We start from the raw sequence: 18,405 nt of genomic DNA on the forward strand, positions 1-18,405 counted from the left end.
ACATAAGAAATGAGAATATCTTTGGTTTCTTGTAGTGTATGGAATTATTTACTACTTTAGCACCAATGTGTCGATTTTCTACTTTTGTCCAAAATAATGTTTTAAAAATGAAAATACAAACGTGCTTGTAATTATGGTGTATAGATCTTGTTAGAATATAAATCCTTGAAAGAAGGATTTGGCAAGGCATATGGCCAGGGAAAGGAAACAGATTTCTTGAGATTACCTTCATATATCAGGGATTGTTCTGAATGCTTTTATACCCATTGCTTCATTTAATTCTCCAAATAGTCCTCAGAGACAGGGATGACATTGCCATGGTACAGTCTTAAAAGTCTAGGTTTTGAAAGATAACAGTATCTGTCAGGGTCACAGGTACTAAACAGTAGGGGGGAGTTCCTGCCGTGGCTCAGTGGTTAACGAAAACGACTAGGAACCATGAGGTTGCGGGTTCAATCCCTGCTCTTGCTCAGTGGGTGAAGGATCCGGCGTTGCTGTGAGCTGTGGTGTAGGTTGCAGACGCGGCTCGGATCCCGCGTTGCTGTGGCTCTGGCGTAGGCCGGTGGCTACAGTTCCGATTCGACCCCTAGCCTGGGAACCTCCATATGCCGCGGAAGCGGCCCAAGAGATAGCAACAGCAACAACATCAAAAAGACAAAAAGACAAAAAATAAAAATAAAAAAAATAAGAAATAGCAAAAAGCCAAAAAGCCAAAAAGCCAAAAAAAAAAAACCCCAAAAAACAGTAGGGGGGGAATTTAAACTCCAGTCTGTGTGACTATAAGTCTCATGTTTTTCATGTTTCACCTGTCAGTGGACATTTAGGTTGTTTCTATGTCTTGGTTATTGTCAGTATTGCTGCTCAGAACATAGGCTTTATGTATCTTTTTAAATTACAATTCTGTCCATATGTATGCCCAGGAGTGGGATTTCTGGGTCACATGACAGCTCTATTTTTAGTTTTCTGTGGAACCTCCATACTGTTTTCCATATATGCTGCAGCATCTTACATTCCTACCAATAGTGTAGGAGGATTTGAGGAACCTTGTTTTAAGAATAGAAACCTTGGAGTTCCCGTCATGGCTCGGTGGTTGACAAACCCAACTAGTATCCATGAGGATGATGGTTTGATCCCTGGCCTCACTCAGTGGGTTAAGGATCCAGCGTTGCTGTGAGCTGTTGTGTAGGCCAGAAGCTACAGTTCTGATTCGACCCCTAGCCTGGGAACCTCCATATGCCACGGGTGTAGCCCTAAAAAGACAAAAAAGACCAAAAAAAAAAGAAAGAAAGTAGAAATCTCTGTAAAAGTTTCAATCATTTTATTCATGAATATTGCCACTTCACTGGTTGTATTTCATTGTAGATTACCCAAGCATCCGAAAGCGTGCTCTCCAAAGTATTATGATGACAACATAAGGAAACTCTTGCTGGGCAATTGCAAGGTCATCCAGTCAGTTCCCTTGCTGGCTGAGGAAATAAACATTCTAGAGGAAGATAGCAGAAGAAAGGCGATACTGAAATGCCATCATGAGGTCAATTGGAAGAGTGCAGTAAGGCAGCCAGGAGGTCACTGATGATGGTGCCAGAGAGGAGGATAGGGTCTAAAGTGTAGCCGAGTGGCCTGGAGCAAAAACAAGCAGGATGGCAGTGGAGAGCACATAGAAGAAATGTACTTTCTATCTCTCCCTCTTTTTTTTTTTCTTTTTTTCTTTTTAGGGCTGCACCTGAAGCATATGGAAGTTCCCTGGCTAGGGGTCAAATTGGAGCTGTAGCTGCTGGCCTCCACCACAGCTACCACAATGCTAGATCTGAGCTGCATCTGTAGTGCTGCAGCTTGTGGCATCCTTAACCACTGAGTGAGGCCAGGGATTGAACCTGCATCCTGCTGGATACTAGTAGGGTTCTTAACCCACAGAGCCACAAATGGAAACTCCTAAAAGGCTGAAAAGGGTGTCACAAGTAATCTGGTCTAAGCCTTTCCTTTTGCAGAGGGAGAAACTGAGGTCCACAAAGATAAACTTCTTGCTTGGTGCAATACATCACCCCGTAGGTGGCCGGATGGGACATTGAGCTGCTCTGACCCAAGCTCAGTGATTTTTCTCCTATATCACAGTTTCTCTAGACAAAGAGATAAAAAATGTCTGAGAACAGTTGTAAAGAGTAACCTTTAACGATCTCTGTTGCAGAAGAGCTTCTTATAAGTGAAAACGCACTCACTGCCAGGAGCATCTCTTAATCACATGTGATCCTGTATTTTGTATGAGTGATCATGTCAACTTGAGCCATCCCTCAACTCTTTATCACCCCTCTTTGGATCTGGAAAAATTACTAACCCCGAAGGCTGTGCCCCGGATGTGTTGGGCAGATACTACTCTCCATTTGCTTTCCTCGTGCTGTAACTCAAAGACATTTTCAGAGGTCTTTTTTTTCCCCCTCATAGTTAGAGTTAAGATGCTTTATGATGCGTCATACTATTTCTTCCCAGATTTATGCTCTGATATCCAGTCTAGCATTCTTCATGTGATAGTGTGTTCCATCAAGGTGCCTCTAACCAAACGCCAAGATGTATTTCTTCTGCTGTGGTTTCTGTTTAGTGTTAAAACGATTTCTTTCTTTTCTGCTCTCCTACCTCTGTGATGGTCAAATGATGATGCCAGAGCCTGGCATTGGCTTTGTTGTAACCATTCTGTGATGCTGTTACCATTCTTGCTTTTACCATTCTATGATGGTTACTGCAGGTGTGAAGGAGAACTTGTTCTAGCCTGTGTTTCCCTCTCCTCCTTTGCATTTTTAATCTAATGGCTTTGTGTCCTCTCTCTCTCTCTGCACTTTCATACTCTTCTAAACCCATGCCCTTGTCTTGCAGGTATGATGAAGCCAGCAGGGCCTTTGGGGGCTGCTGCCCCTGGGGGGATGTTGCCGCAGGGCCATCCACCTCCTGCACCCCATCAATTTGGCCAGAATGGAGCTCATGCCCAAGGTCATCCTCCTCAAAGGTGAGCTAAATATAGATTCCAGTCTTCATTTGTTTATTCTACTAAAGTTTTCTCACAAGTCTCTTCTAAACGTGCATGTTTGTTAATTGAAACTTTCACCTCTTGACATGGTCTATGTCCTCAAAAGGACCTACTGGAAAACAAAGTATTTAGAAGAGTTAGCAGGGCAAAAAATAATACTAGTACATATTTTGAAAATTACTTGTGCTGTTGCCACTCATTTTAGCTTTGGGTTATATTCGTCTTTTTTTTTTTTTTTTTTTGCTTTTTTTAGGGCCGCACTCATGGCATATGGAAGTTCCCAGGCTGGGGGTCTAATCGGAGCTACAGCTGCCAGCCTATGCCACAGCTGCAGCAACGTGGGATCCAAGCCGTGTCTGCGACCTACACCACAGCTCATGGCAACGACGGATCCTTAACCCACTGAGCAAAGCCAGGGAGTGAACCCACATCCTCATGGATACTAGTCAGATTCATTTCTGCTAAGCCACAATGGGAACTCCCAATTCATCTTATTTTAGAGTTTTGTATTAATCTCTAATTCCTTCAGATGTCTGGATTGTATTCCCCAATGAAATTTTATTTATTTATTTATTTTGTTTGTTTTTTTTGTTGTTGTTGTTTTTTGTCTTTTTTTTTGCTATTTCTTGGGCTGCTCCCGCGGCATATGGAGGTTCCCAGGCTAGGGGTTGAATCGGAGCTGCAGCCACCAGCCTACACCAGAGCCACAGCAACGCTGGATCTGAGCCGCGTCTGCAACCTACACCACAGCTCATGGCAACGCCGGATCGTTAACCCACTGAGCAAGGGCAGGGATCAAACCCGCAACCTCATGGTTCCTAGTCGGATTTGTTAACCACTGCGCCACGACGGGAACTCCACCCAATGAAATTTTAAATCACGTGTTCTCGAATCCTTTATAGAACTGAGCTCAGTGCCAGTAGGTGCTGAATAAATATTTTAAAAATTAAATCAGATGGTGGCTAGTGGTAAAGACTGTGGATTTGATGTGGAAGAGACACAGATGCCAGTGAGGGCCTCTTGAAAGGCAGGGTGATAATAAAAACAACACAGGAAATACATCTTCTGTTTGTGTTTATGAATTAAGGAGGGGAAAGAGGTGGAGGCAGGGCTGGAGAAGCCAAGGCGTGGGATATGGGAGACACCAGGAGCCCTGCAGCCCCTCGGGACTGTCTCCTGCGTAGGGAGCCGGCACCACACCTTCCCTGCTGGAAATCCCACTGTTGCTTGTCCTGTGAGGTATTGCTGGGAGAATCCCCCATGCCAAGCTGCAGTCGGTGTTTACGTTGGAATTTCCCCAGGGATTGCCCAGAAGCTTTGTTTCCCAGGTCCCTTTCCCAGGTGGTCTAGCTGCGAGGTTGGGGTGGGGAGGACTAGCTCCTCTGGGGGACTCTGGTGAGGTGATGGTGAGGCCATTTAGTTACCCTCTCAAGGAGCTTTTAGTCCCTGCTAATGAGAAGACTCCCTCTGGAAGGTTTTAAATCATCAGGTTCATTCACTTCCTTTGTGAGGTTGACATTTCCTGGCTCTTCTTTGTCGTGGTAACATTTGTCATTGAAATGGTAGCTCTGAGAGGCAGAGTGAAGGTTAATGCAGGGAACAGTGGATGGGTGAGTCTAAGTAATTTGGTTTACAGGGGACTGTGGTTTGAACAAGGAGCCGAAGTCCAAGGGCCTGCCTTGGACCCTACCACTCCTGCCCCTGGGGGGAGAGCGGGAAGACCGAACCAAGATGCTGCCTCTGGTTCAAGCAGCTCACTGGCAGTGTGATGCTGGTGATGTTCCTGGGCCTCTAGACCTCATTTTCCTCGCCTGTAAAATGAGGAAGTAGAATTCTCAGTCCCGAGTAGAGGCAAGAAGATCTGGAGAAGGACATCTTGGAAGTTGCTCTGGGAAAGATCTTAGAGAAGTCAAATAGACCATATATATATATTTTTTTTATTTTAAGAAATACGAAAATCAGGAGTTCCTGTCGTGGCTCAGTGGTTAACGAATGCAACTAGGAACCATAAGGTTGAGGGTTCGATCCCTGGCCTTGCTCAGTGGTCTAAGGATCCAGCATTGCTGTGAGCTGTGATGTAGGTTGCAGATGCGGCTCATATCCTGAGTTGCTGAGGCTCTGGCGTAGGCCAGCGGCTACAGCTCCGATTCGACCCCTAACCTGGGAACATCCATATGCCGTGGGAACGGCTCAAGAAATGGCAAAAAGACAAAAAAAAAAAAAAAAAAAACCCAAAAAAGAAAAAAAACAAAAATTGAACACCTGTTTTGAAGTTAAAGGATTGGGTCACCGGTATTGGATCGATATTTTTGGTTATTTCCATTTGTTTCCCTTGAATTAGGTTGCTTAGGGGTAAGTAAATCAAGGACTTTGCCGACAGACAGGGCTTAGCTGTGTGGTTGTGAGCTCAGGACAGCATCTGGCACAGTGACAAGTAGAGGCCCAGGGTCAGGTGATGTTTGATACCCTAGACTCAGGCAGTTGTGGCTGGACTTATTCCTTTGTCTCTATGTGCCTTAGTTTCCGCATCACATTTGTCATGATATGATGTCGTTGTGAAGATTTTGGTCCTTAACACGTGCAGAGAGCCTTCAATGCACAGACCCATGAAAGACTCAGTGCATGTTATCAACACCATTTCCAGTGGATACGAAAAGTCTGCCTGTGGCTTGCCCTTCCTACTAGCTCATATGGCTACTCATGGCCACTTAATTTAGGAATCTGCTCTTATTGTGATTCTCAAGGAAGCACTAACAGATTTTGCCCCATATCTTCCTTCTCCATTATCCTCTTGCCTCAATTTCAACTGTGAATTGAAGGTTGGAAATTTGGTTTAAAAATGGAAAGGTCTAGTCTTCAGGCTAAGCCTCCATGGTGAGCATGCTACCTAGCCTCACAGGACATATTTCTGTGTATATAGTTTAGTGCAAGGGCAAAGGGCTCAGTGACTCTGCAGGTGAATCACACAGGTCTGGTGACAGGTTGTCAGAGATGACAGATCGAGTCTGACCTTTCTGTGATGATTGCAGCACGTCATTGGAGTTGTTTGTGCTTAGAGGATCCATCATAGAAATCTATTCTTTACACTGTATCTAAACTGTTGAATAAAAACATGATTAATTCAGAGGCATTTTGTTGATTTAAACTTTAAAATGTATGCTTTTTATTTTTAAACGTTCTTCTTTCAAAGGTAATGTTTCATAAAACTTAAAAACCATACCTAGTCATTTGTCTTTTTGATCTTGGCTGAGGCGGAATAAATGTCTTAAGCTCGTAAGTGGTATCAAAGTTATCTACAGTGTTACTACTGGGTATAATTCATCTCCTAAATAAAACCTATAACCTAGAGTTCAGTTTTATAATTACAGGGTGAAAAGTCAATTAGCCAGGTGTTCTGTTTTGACTAAGAAATGGCAAATTGAGGGGAGGGAAGGTGGGAAGGAGACTTGTCTTCCCAAATTGAAACTGTTGTAAGGGTGAATCTTTTGACTAAGAAATTGGTTGCAATGATAAAGGAGAAACAAGAAAAATAAGAGAAATACCTAGTTGTTTCCTCTTTCATTCGTGTGTGTATATGTGTAAGGCAGTGACATGATCTGGCAGAGCTTTTGCTTTTTCTTTTCTGTGGGCTCAGTGTTAAAAATCTAGATTTTGTATCAATCAAATCTTGAAAAATTTGGCACCTTTATCTCCACATTCTAACAAGCTTCAGCATGGAAACTCACTTCTTGAACAAATGTGTAAACTTGAAAAGTGTTTGAGGTTGAGTAGACCGTGGACAACCGAGTCAACGCTCCAGAGGTTTAGGGTTAAACTGAGGCTACCTTTTCATGTTTTATTAATTCTCTGCTTATAATTCTTTATGGTTCTTTTTGATGGTGAATCTGTTCTCTTCTGACATTCAATGAGACAATAATTAAAATATGTACTTTTTGAATGTTTCTCAGCCTGGAGACCTGAATGAAGTAATCAATGAGAAGTATTAAATCTGTAGGATTTTTAATTCTAACCACATAATATTTACGTCAGGGAAAGGGCTCGTTCCATTCCGTATGCTCATCTTTATGAACTGAAAGCTGAGAGCTACAGGGAATTAAGTGGCTTGTTCATCGCATCCCAGTCTCCAGGCGAGGGGTCAGCCACCTGGATTCCTACCTAAGCTCTGACACCCTCATGCTGTGTGGCCTTGGATAAACTAATTTAGTAAAGTAATGGAATTGAGAAATATTAAGCCACTTTGTTTAATGTTTTGTTAATCTCTTTTTTTATATGTATGTTAAGATTTTTTGTTTAAGTTATTTAATAGGAGTTCCAATTGTGGCTCAGTGGTAACGAACCCAACTAGTATCCGTGAGGATGCAGATTCGATCCCTGGCCTCACTCAGTGGGTTAAAGATCCAGTGTTAAGCTGTGGTGAGCTGTGGTGTAGGTGAGCTGACATAGCTTGGTTCCTGCATTGCTATGGCTGTGGCATAAGTGGGCAGCTGCAGCTCCAATATGACCCCTAGCCTGGGAACTTCCATGTGCTGCAGGTGTGGCCCTAAAAAGCAAAAATAAATAAATAAATAAAATTATTTAATAAAAATTACCTTATTAATACTGTTATTTTTATTTTTAAGTTGTTAGTACTGCTTTTAAAATCCAAATCCGTTTAAAACTTAGGTTGATCAGAAAAAAAAAATTGTGAATTTCTAATGTCTAACTCCCAGGATATACATTAAGCAATGAATGATAAGTTGGCTTTTATAGTTCAAAAAGTTGTAATGGTTGTACATTCTCTCACTCTACATTTTGTTAAGTTAAAAAAATACTTGGGTGATTTTCATAACTTCTGTTTGAAACATATTTCATCCTACCTGTACTATCGTCATAAAAATTGATTAGTAGAATTTTATATTTTAAAAATATTGGTTATGTTCATGAAATACCTCTAAACATGTTTTGGGGAATTTTTTTTCTCAAATGATTGAGTAACGATAGCCACAGCCTCCTCCTATTAACTAGTGGTTAGCCCAAACCTTGTAACCATACCTACCATTGCATCCACTAAAATATTCCTGTAGAGTATGTATATTCTGCCTGAGTGCAATTGTTTCATACACACACACACACACACACACACACTAAGAAATTAACAAGTATTGTTTCTTGGGGGAAAAAAAAGACTCCTTTTTATGAAATGATGAATTTGCAAAACATCTTTAAGACAGTTCTTGAAATCACTTCAAAGAGATCAGAAAGATACAGCCACAAAGCATTTTTGTTTTGATTTCTGTTCTATTGATCATTAGTCCTAGGATAGGTAAGTCTATGATGGACTCAGCTCCCCAAACTGATTTCCAAAGGTTGTTTTGTGTTTACATTAGATTTTTTTCAGGGGAGGGGATTAGATATCTTGACATGTTTAGCATGTGAGCATAGGTATTTAGCATATAACATCAGACATTTTCCTGGTGCCCTCTAGAAGGGCTGATTTAATTTTAGAAGTGACTGTCATTTGTTGTCTGTCATTTGCAGATGAGACTGTATGATATTAACATCCCTTTTCTCTCTCAGGTTTCCTGGCCCCCCACCTGTCAACAGTGCAGCCCCCTCCTATACACCATACTCGCCCTCGACACAGTCACCTTATCCAAGTCCGGTGTCCACGTCATCCGTCGCCCAGCTGGGCAGTCAGCTCAATGCTATGCACATCAATAGCTATGGTAACAGTTTCATTATTTGTGCTCATTGACTGCCATGTCTCATGAGTATTTTTAATAAGAAAGGTTTTCTGCGCTTGCAAAATAGACATTCCTCTGGCAGACCATGTTGAAGTAGGTTTTTGGACATTTTTATATAAATCATTGTATTATGTATGACAATTTAAAAAAAATCATGCTGCCATGTATGTAAAGATAATTGAAGGACCCTCAGATTACCTTATGCTCAATACTAGAACAATAAAAAAATGCTGATAAATATTAGAATAGTGAAATAATTTTAGGAAATATGAAGGTAGTTTTAACCCTGGTTTATTATGAAGTCCCACATCAAAACATATAATAATCATTGTTTCACAGTACATTTTAATTCTGCATTTAGATCATGGGAAGGATGGAAGTTGTATTGTGAGGCAGAAAAGGGGATAATAGGAGAGAAAACAGTTACAGTGCTGAAATTTACATTAATAGAAATGCTGTATATTTTAGGAGCCATAGAAATTTTTACTGTAATAGCAGCATAGTTAGCCATTTATCTTACTGAAGGGTGTTTCCATGCCTTAAGATTAGTTTCTTAAAAATATCAGTAAAAAAACCCTCAGAATATTTCTTTTATTGATTTCAAAATGGATAAGTCTCCAAAGCAGCAACTCAGTTCCACATAACCAGAGAAAGGCAAAAATAGTCTGGTTTTATAATGATTTACAGTATGATTGCATAGAATTTTAGTAGTCTTATCCCTTCTCTTTGGTTATCGTTTTTTTTTTTTTTTCCTTTTTTTCTTTTTTTAATCTTTTTAGGGCTGTACACGTGGCATATGGAGGTTCCCAAGCTAGGGATTAAATCAGAGCTGCAGCTGCTGCCTACACCACAGCCACAGCAGTGCCAGATCTGAGTCATGTCTGTGACCTACGCAGCCCATGGCAATGCTGGGTCCTTAACCCACTGAGCGAGGCCAGGGATCAAACCTGAGTCCTCATGAATGCTAGTGGGGTTTGTTACTGCTGAGCCACAATGGGAATGCCTCTTTGGTTATTTCTACATACTTCCAAAAGCCACTTGATCAAATCAAGCACAGGATGCCAACAATTTATTGAATGTATATGTGACCTGAATGAATAATGCTTGTTGTGCAAAAAGTTTTTTCCTTCTATACAGATTTTGTATATTTTGTACCAGATACAGTTCCTTAATGCCATGTTATCATGAATAGTGAATTCAACTGAGTTAAAATTTATCCTACTAATTTTCTCACTATAATTATAAATGTTGCTTTTACTCTTTTTTAAATTCTCCACTTGTATAAAATATTCCAAACAGCATTAGTGTCACTTTCTGAGTGATGATTTCATCTTGTGGGGAAGAAAAAGTGATTTGTCAGGCCTTGCTTTACTCAGGAAACAAGTATCCCTGTTGTCTATGTGGTAGAAAGTAAAGATTTGAGAATATGATGTTTACATGGTCTGGTCTTTTCTTGCCTAGGTTCGGGCATGGCTCCCCCCAGCCAGGGACCCCCTGGGCCTCCATCAGCACCATTGTTCCAGGGTCCTCCACGACCCCCGCAGCCATCCATCTTGCAGCCTGGATCGCAGGTTCTCCCACCACCCCCCACGGCACTAAATGGCCCTGGGGCGTCACCGTTGCCTCCATCCACACACAGACAAGATGGGCTCCCTGGGCCAGCTCCTCCGAACGCACAGTACCAGCCCCCACCCCTTCCAGGACAGACTCTGGGCCCTGGATATCCTCCACAGCAGGGTAAGCTGGGCAGGGCTCAGAGGAAGGCCCAGGGCTACCTGGGGTACCCTGAACTGGGAATCAGATTTGTTGCTATGTTACTAAGCATCTATCATTGACTATTTCTTAATAGTGTGGCAAATGCAAAGCAAAGGGGAACCCTACGATTTCACATTTAACTCCTTGCCTTATTTAAGATGAAAAATGCAACATGCTTGGCTGAACAGCCTAATATTGTCAGTGAGCCCTCCATCTGCGATTGGGGGTTGTAGTCATTTCTTCTTTTAATTTTTTCCAAGCCGCCAACTTTGGTCCCCAGATGGCAGGTGGGCAGCTCTCCTATCCAGGAGGCTTTCCTGGAGGTCCTGCACAGATGGCTGGTCCACCACAGCCTCAGAAGAAGCTGGATCCCGACTCGATCCCCAGCCCAGTAAGTACACTTCTCCTTCTCACAGTCTCCCTTACAAAGACCATTCTTCACCCATTGTTGTCAGAAACTCTTCAGTTTGGTAGCATTTATCCAGTCCCTTATTGTCACGCACAATACTCATCCCATAGATAAGGCTTGCTTCTTCCTTCTGTGTATGTATGGGGGTGGGAAAGGTGGGCTATGGAATACCAGAGGTCTCCACAAGAGCAACAGCCTTTGTAGTTTTTTTTTTTTTGGTATCATATAAACTTGACAGTATCTATTGATGTTTATATTCACATATATTGACAGTATTTATTGATGTTTAAAGAGTGTTTAGTAGTAAGAGTATATCCTACGTAAAAATGCTATTTCAAAAAACTAAAGGGGAATTCTGTGGTAGTCTAGTGGTTGATTTGGTGCTTTCACCTCTGCAGCCCAGGTTTAATCCCTGGTCTGGGAACTGAGATACCAAATCAAGCTGCTGCACGCCATGGCCAAAAACCAAAAACAAATAAAAACTAAAGGACCCTTCTCAGGATACCCAAAGTATTTTACATATTTAAAAAATTGTTTTAAATAAAATTAGTACTGTTACTTAATTCTCCTCAACCCAGGTTTCCATCCTTCCTTCCTTCCTTTGCTTTTTAGGGTTGCACCTGCGGCATATGGAGGTTCCAAGGTGAGGGGTCAAATCGAAGCTGTAGCTGCCATCCTACAGCCACAGAAGTGCAGGTTCTGAGCCATGTCTGCGACCTACACCACAGCTCACGGCAACACCAGTTCCTTAACCCACTGAGCAAGGCCAGGGATTGAACCTGCGTCCTCATGGATGCTTGTCAGATTTGTTAACCTCTGAGCCACAATGGGAACTCCCCAAGTGATTTTCTTTGATGGATTACTCTTTAGTAACTGGTATCAGTCAGTTTTTATTAGGTTAGTCTGCATAACATATAATTCCAACTCTGCTTACAACCACAAAGATTTATTTATCACTTAGGTTACATGTAGGCTGTAGTAGCTGCTGTTTGGTTTTGGGTAGTGCTCCATATGCCCTTATCACTCCAGAATCCAAGGTAAAGGGGACCCCTCCCCCTTATTGGGAACATGTATTGCCTTGACAAAAGAAGAAAAAGAGAAAATTTTCGCTGAAAGGTGCAATAGCTCTTAAAGCTTCCAGTCAGATGTGGCACGTGTCACAACCCTGCACATGCCCTTGGCCAAGGCAAGTTATATAACAGAGTCCAATGTCAGGCTTTGGGGCAGGCATGTAAACTCTTCTCTCAGGAGAAACTGCAGGTCTTAGGGCACTGACCAGGGATGCAGAGTGCTTTAGGATAAGAATGAAATTGTCTACAGCTAACTTAACATCTTTGAAGTGGTTCTATAAACATGAGTAGAAAAAGTTAGGAGAAGACTAAGGAGCACTAAGAGCTATTATAGAATATACATAGTATTTTATATATTTACGTATTACCTAACTTTTGCATATAACAAACCACCCCCAAATTTAGTAGCTTATAACCACTAGTTATTCATGCTCATGAGTCAGTGGCTCCTCTGGGAAGTTTTGTTAACCTGGCCCAGACTTGACTGATTTTGGCTGGGCTGCTTTGTGTGTCTGGGGTCAGCTAGAGACTTGGCTGGAGCCTGATGGTCTAGGATGGTGTATGAGTTTTCTGTACTCATTGCTATAACCACGTACCACAAACTGGGTAGTTTAAAGCAACAGAAATTCATTCTCTTATAGCTCTGGATGGCAGAAGTCTAAGATCAATGTGTTGGCAGGGCTGCCCTGCCTCCAGGGGCTCTGTGAGAGAATCCACTCCTTGTCTCTTCCAGCATCTGGCAGCTCCAGGCATTCCTTGGCTTGTGGCCACATCATTCCAATCTCTGCCTCTGTTGTCATATCACTTCCTCCTCTTCTCTGTGTCTCTTGTTTTGAGTGTTGATTTCAAAACTCCCTGTGCCTCTCTCATAAGATTTCATGTGATTGCATTTAGGGCCCATCCAGATAATCTAGGATAAGCTCCACTTCTCAAGTCCCTTAATTTAATAACTTCTTTTGCCACATGCGGTGTTAGTCATAGGTTTCAGGGATTAGGACATGGACATATCTCTTGAGAGGCTATATATTCAGCCCACTATAGATGGTGTCATTCATGCCTCTGAAATTTGATAATCATCTGTTAGCTGGGGTTGAATGAGTCCTGCCACCAAGGAGTGTAGCCTGGATTGGGCAGTGCCAGAGATCCAAGAAGGAAAGTAGGAAGTTGCCAGGCCTTTCAAAGCCCCAGGTTGAAACTGGCAAATTTCCACATCTGCAACACTCTCAGCCAAAGCAGGTCACAATACCACCCAGAGTCAAGGGGTAGAAAAATAGACCCTGCCTCTTGATGGAGGGGCTGCAAAGTCCTTAGAAAGGGCACAGGTACAGGGAAGAGTGGAGGATTTTTGCCTATTTTTATAGTTACCACTTATTCTGTATTTTTTTAAATGTGAAGATTTGTGATAAAGTATGTGCTGCTATGTTAGAAATTAAATTTTCATAACTCTTAGTGTCCTTATCGATGGTCCTATTACCAGCCATTACTTTTCTAGTTTCATATTATTTGGTTATTCCGGTTGAAAAAGTATCATATATTTAAATAATTTACATTTTTTTCTCTGCTTGTCTATAACATCCACAGACCCTTTGGATCATTCTCCTTCATTCTATGAAGTTTTTACCTCTTGGTTCATTGTTAATCTCTCTAGTACTATTTCTGTTACAATTATTGGCAATTTTACTATCCATCTGTAGAACTTTCCATTCCCCTGACCTCTCAGTTCTGGATCTTCTTTTACTCCAGTGTTCTTTTCTTTGAGCCCACTCCACTTTTCCAGAGTCCTACCCTAAATCCTGTCTTACCAATTACTTTTCACCTTCACAGCCTCAGTTGAAAGCATCCCATCCTCCAGCTACTGCCTCCCATCTTTTCAGCTCATTCCCTTTAGAATTTAAGTCCAATAATAATTCACCCACCAGGATTTGTAGCCTACCACTTTTTCATGATTCACATCACTTTGATCTTCTCACTTCTCTTATGCAGCTTAGATTATGCAATCCATGATTATAAATCCATCTCTTGCATCTTCTGTCCTCAACTCCTTTGCCTCCTCTCCCTCCACTGAATTCACCTAGAAAATCCCCACCTGTTGAACCACCTCTCCACCTCCATGCTTGTACCCCAGATGCTGCAGGAAACTTGAGAAAGATGCACACCATGCTTACCGGTCTCACCTTCAATTTATAACCACTAAACTAAAGCAAACCTTTAGTTGTGTGTTTCTAAAACCTGGCCGCACAAAGGAATAACTGATGGAGCATTTAAAATTACTGGTGCCTTGCTCCCAGCTCCCCAAGTTATGATTTAATTTGACTGGGCATTGGAATTTTTCAGAGTTCCTCTGTTATTTCTAATGTGTAGCAAGTTTGCAGACCAGCACCCAACTCAACTGACCCTCCCATTTTCCTGGATGGCTGTCTTCTCTCTTGGAACTCCTAATACTACTTTTCTCTTTTATGACTCTTTGATAACCTTGCTTCTTATTTCCCTGGGAAAGTAGACGTAATCCAACAAGAACCTCTTCATGCTTCATTTCCACATCTCACTGCTTCTGGGCCCATCTATGTCCTTTCCTCCTGTTACTGTGGATAAACTTGTCCAGACTCCTGACCAAGTCCTACTTCTAACCTCTACTTGTGCCATGGATCCCATCCTTTGTGGCCTCTCAAGAACCAGCCCCTCAAAAAATACCCCTTGTGTTAGTCAGAGTTCTCCAGAAAACCAGAACCAATAGGATATATGTCTGTATGTGGAAGGAAATTTATTTTAAAGACTTGGATTTCCCAATTGTTGGAAACTGGCAAGGCCAGAAGTGGCCAGGCTGGTCAGCATCCTGGAGACACAGGGAAGAGCTGATGTCAAAGCCCAAATTTGAAGGCAGCTGGAAGCAGAATTCCCTCTTCTCAGGGGACCTCGGTCCATTTCTCAAGGCCTTCAGCAGGTTGGATGAGGCCCATCTGCACTGTGGAGGGTACTCTGCTTTTCTCAAAGTCTGCTGACTAGACGTTAATCATGTTTTAACAAATGCCTTCACAGCCAGATCTAGACTCAGATTTGTAGTTGGGTACCATGAACTAGCTGAGACGACACATCATCTTAACCGCTACATCCCCACTCTTCTGCGTCATCTTTATCTTTCTGAAGATAAAGTTCAATTTTTCTCTGTCTTGATCATTTTCATCAGAATACAAGTATTGTGCAGTACTTCTCATCATTAATAAAAGAAGCCTCCTTTGTCCCTTCCCCGTACCTATCCAGTTTCCTCCCCATTTTGTGGCTCTCTTTGTACAGCAAGAAATCTCCAGAAGAGCTACCTTTACCCACTGCCTTTGGTTTAGCTCCTCCTATTCCCTCCTGAACCTGTTCTAGTTTTGATCTCATCCTTAAAACCCCACCAGTACTGTGCTTGTCCAGGTCCCCAGTGTCCTCCCATTTCCAAATCTTGTGGTCAGCTCTCAGTTCTCCTCAGTCTTGACCTGTTAGAAGCAGATTTGATACGTCTGTTCATTCCATCCTCCTTGAAAATACCTTTTCAGTGAAGTTACTGTGTTCCCAAAATAGGAACAGCTCCTGGTACGTAGTGCGCACTCATGTATTTGTTGAATGAATGAATGTTAAGAACAAAAGTAATAAGCAGTATACTGTGTCATTCATCCAAGACCCTTAAACTGCACACAAGAATCAGCCCACTGTTACTTTATCTTAAAAGTAATAGCAAAACAACTCACTTGTTTACATCTCTCCTTACTTCACCAGTGGCTCTTTCTTGTCTCCTTTGATGGTGTTTCCTCACTTCTCTGACCCCTTAGTGTTAAGCGTCCCAAAGTCTTTGCACCTGTCCCCTTCTCCACCGACATTTACTCTCTAGTCAACTCTGTTCAAAGTGTTCTCCCATCAATGTTGGCTGTAGCAATGAAAATGCCCATCAGAGAGAAATGGATAAAGAAGATGTGGTACTGTATATACAGTGGAATACTACTCAGCCATAAAAAGAATGAAATAATGCCATTTGTAGAAACGTGGATGGACCTAGAGATTATCATACCGAGTAAAGTAAGTCATAAAGAGAAAGACTAATGCCAGATGATATCACTTATATGTGGAATCTAAAACAATGAACTTATCTACAAAATAGAAATAGACTCACAGACTTAGAAAACAAATTTATGATTACCAAAGGGAAAAATCAGTGGTTAGAAAGGGAAAAGGAGTTTGGGATTCACAGATACAAACTACTATATATAAAATAGAGAAACAACAAGGTCCTACTATAGAAGCATGAGGAACTATATTCAGTATTTTGTAATAAACTATAGTGGGAAAGAATATAAAAAAGAGTATATGTATATATGTATATATTTATATATAAAACGGAATCACTTTACACCAGAAACTAACACAACATTGCAAATCAATTATACTTCAATAAAAGATTAAAATGAAACAGAAAAATGCTGGCTGTGAGCTTAATAGAAATGCATATTCTCATACCCGTCCGACCTGAATCAAATCTCTAGGAGTGGGGCACTGGAATCCATGGATCAGCAAGCTCTTCAGATGATTCTTAGGCACACTAAAGTTTGAGAAGTACGACTCTAGATGACTCATTCTCATGGCTTTTTGAGAGTGCAGATATTCCTAGTAAAGACCTTTTCCCTGGAGCCAGATTCTCACCCCATTCTTAAAGTTCATCTGGCCAAATAGCCTGGAGTCATCTTTGGTTCGCTCTTTCTCTCACATCCCATGTTTTCCCTTTATCCAGCTCTCTTGATTCTACCTTTTGTGCTCATCCTGGTCCAAGCCTCTACAATCTGTCCACTTGGATTATCATAAAAGCCTCCTAACTGGTCTCCCTGCTCTTCTAGTCTGCACAGCAGCCAGGTGATCCATCTAAGTCAGGTCGTGTCATGGCTCATAACAAACCCTCCCACATTCCTCTAGTTACACACCAAAGTCCTGGAGTTCCCTGGTGGCTCAGCAGGTTAAGGCTCCAGCATAGTCACTGCTATGGAGTTGGTCCAGTCCCTGGTCTGGGAACCAGTGCATGCTGCAGGCATGGCCAAAAAACAGAAACCAAAACATCCAAAGACCAAAGTTCTTACAGTGGCTTGCAAGATCATCTTATTTGCCATCACTGACACCTCCCATACCTCCTCCCCCGACACACACACGCACCTGCTCCTCTGTCCTGGTCTCTTGTCACCCTTCTTCATCAATTTGCGTCAGTTACACCAGCTTCCTTTATATTCCTCAGGCACACCAAGCGTTCTCCTGCCTCAAGACTTTTGCACTTGCTGTTTCCTCTGTCTAGATTTTCTTCCCCTATGTATATGGAGGGCATGGTTCATCCTGCATTTCCTTCACATCCTCATTGCTTATCCAATCTCACTGCACCCCATCCATACCGTTCATGTCGATAATACTTATTACTTGACGTAGGATGTATCTAATTTTTGCATTTATTTATTGCCTGCCTTCCATGCTGGAATGTCAGTTCCAGGAAGTCAAAGATGTGGTTTTGTTCACTACTGTGTCCCTGACGCATAGATCAGGGCCTGGTGCATAGTATGCACTCACGTATTTGTTGAATGAATGAATGAATGTTAACAAAAAAATCAATACGCAGTATATGGTGTGATTTCTTCAAGACCCTTAAAATACACTCATACAAATCAGTCCAATATTATTTTTATCTTAAAAGTAATAATAGCAGTGCCAGATGGAGCCCGTTTATGTTCCTATTACCAAAGTAGGATGCGTTTACTGACTAAATTAGTTCTTCCTTCTGGAAAGAAAGATGTAAAATCATGTTGACTGAAGTCTTGTTGGCATGCCAGTCCTGAGCTAAATGCCCACTGCAGCCCTTTTGGATGGTGGTCCTGTACACATTTTGAAAGTGAGGACACTGGTATCACCATCAGACTCTTCCTCACTCTCTGTATCAGCAGGAGGGTTATTCAAAAGCTGAGCTCTGGAGTTCCCATCACAGCTCAGTGGTAACAAACCCGACTAGCATCCATGAGGTTGCAGGTTCCATCCCTGGCCTCACTCAGCGGTTTAAGGATCTGGCGTTGCCGTGAGCTGTGGTGTAGGTCGAAGACATGGCTCAGATCCAGAGTTGCTGTGGCTGTGATGTAGGCCACTGGCTGCAGCTCCGATTGGACCCCTAGCCTGGGAACCTCCATGTGCTGCAGGTGCGGCCCTTAAAGGACAAAAGACAAAAGAAAAGAAAAGAAAAGAAAAAGTTGATCTCTTCCTAATCCCCTCTTCCTCTCACCACACCAAAGTACAAATAATTCTCCTTGCAGCCTGCCTTAGCTGTGCACAGGCATCTTATTATCTTATTTCCCCCTTATCCTTCTTGTTCTCTTATCTCTGGGGAATCACTTTCTTTTCCTCTCTTTCCTGATTCTATTTTATGAAACCAGAAAA

At 42.0% G+C, this 18,405-nt stretch overlaps 1 protein-coding gene across 6 annotated transcripts in view; it reads left to right on the forward strand.

Moving 5' to 3' along the window:
- SEC24D (SEC24 homolog D, COPII coat complex component) overlaps nucleotides 1–18,405 on the forward strand; it is a 445,620-nt gene that overhangs the window by 334,989 nt on the left and 92,226 nt on the right. For all 6 annotated transcript variants that reach the window (XM_084973066.1, XM_084973064.1, XM_084973063.1 and 3 more), the window contains 4 exons: nucleotides 2,866–2,995; nucleotides 8,573–8,721; nucleotides 10,201–10,476; nucleotides 10,755–10,885. In XM_084973066.1, the coding sequence (XP_084829192.1) occupies nucleotides 2,866–2,995; nucleotides 8,573–8,721; nucleotides 10,201–10,476; nucleotides 10,755–10,885 (686 nt within the window). The remainder of the gene's footprint in view (nucleotides 1–2,865; nucleotides 2,996–8,572; nucleotides 8,722–10,200; nucleotides 10,477–10,754; nucleotides 10,886–18,405) is intronic.

The sequence above is a fragment of the Sus scrofa genome, chromosome 8, assembly GCF_054392235.1.
Source record: "Sus scrofa isolate SSC_HxYL_T2T_F1_AM1 chromosome 8, Sscrofa_HxYL_maternal_Yorkshire_Landrace_v2.0, whole genome shotgun sequence".
NCBI lineage: Eukaryota > Metazoa > Chordata > Mammalia > Artiodactyla > Suidae > Sus > Sus scrofa.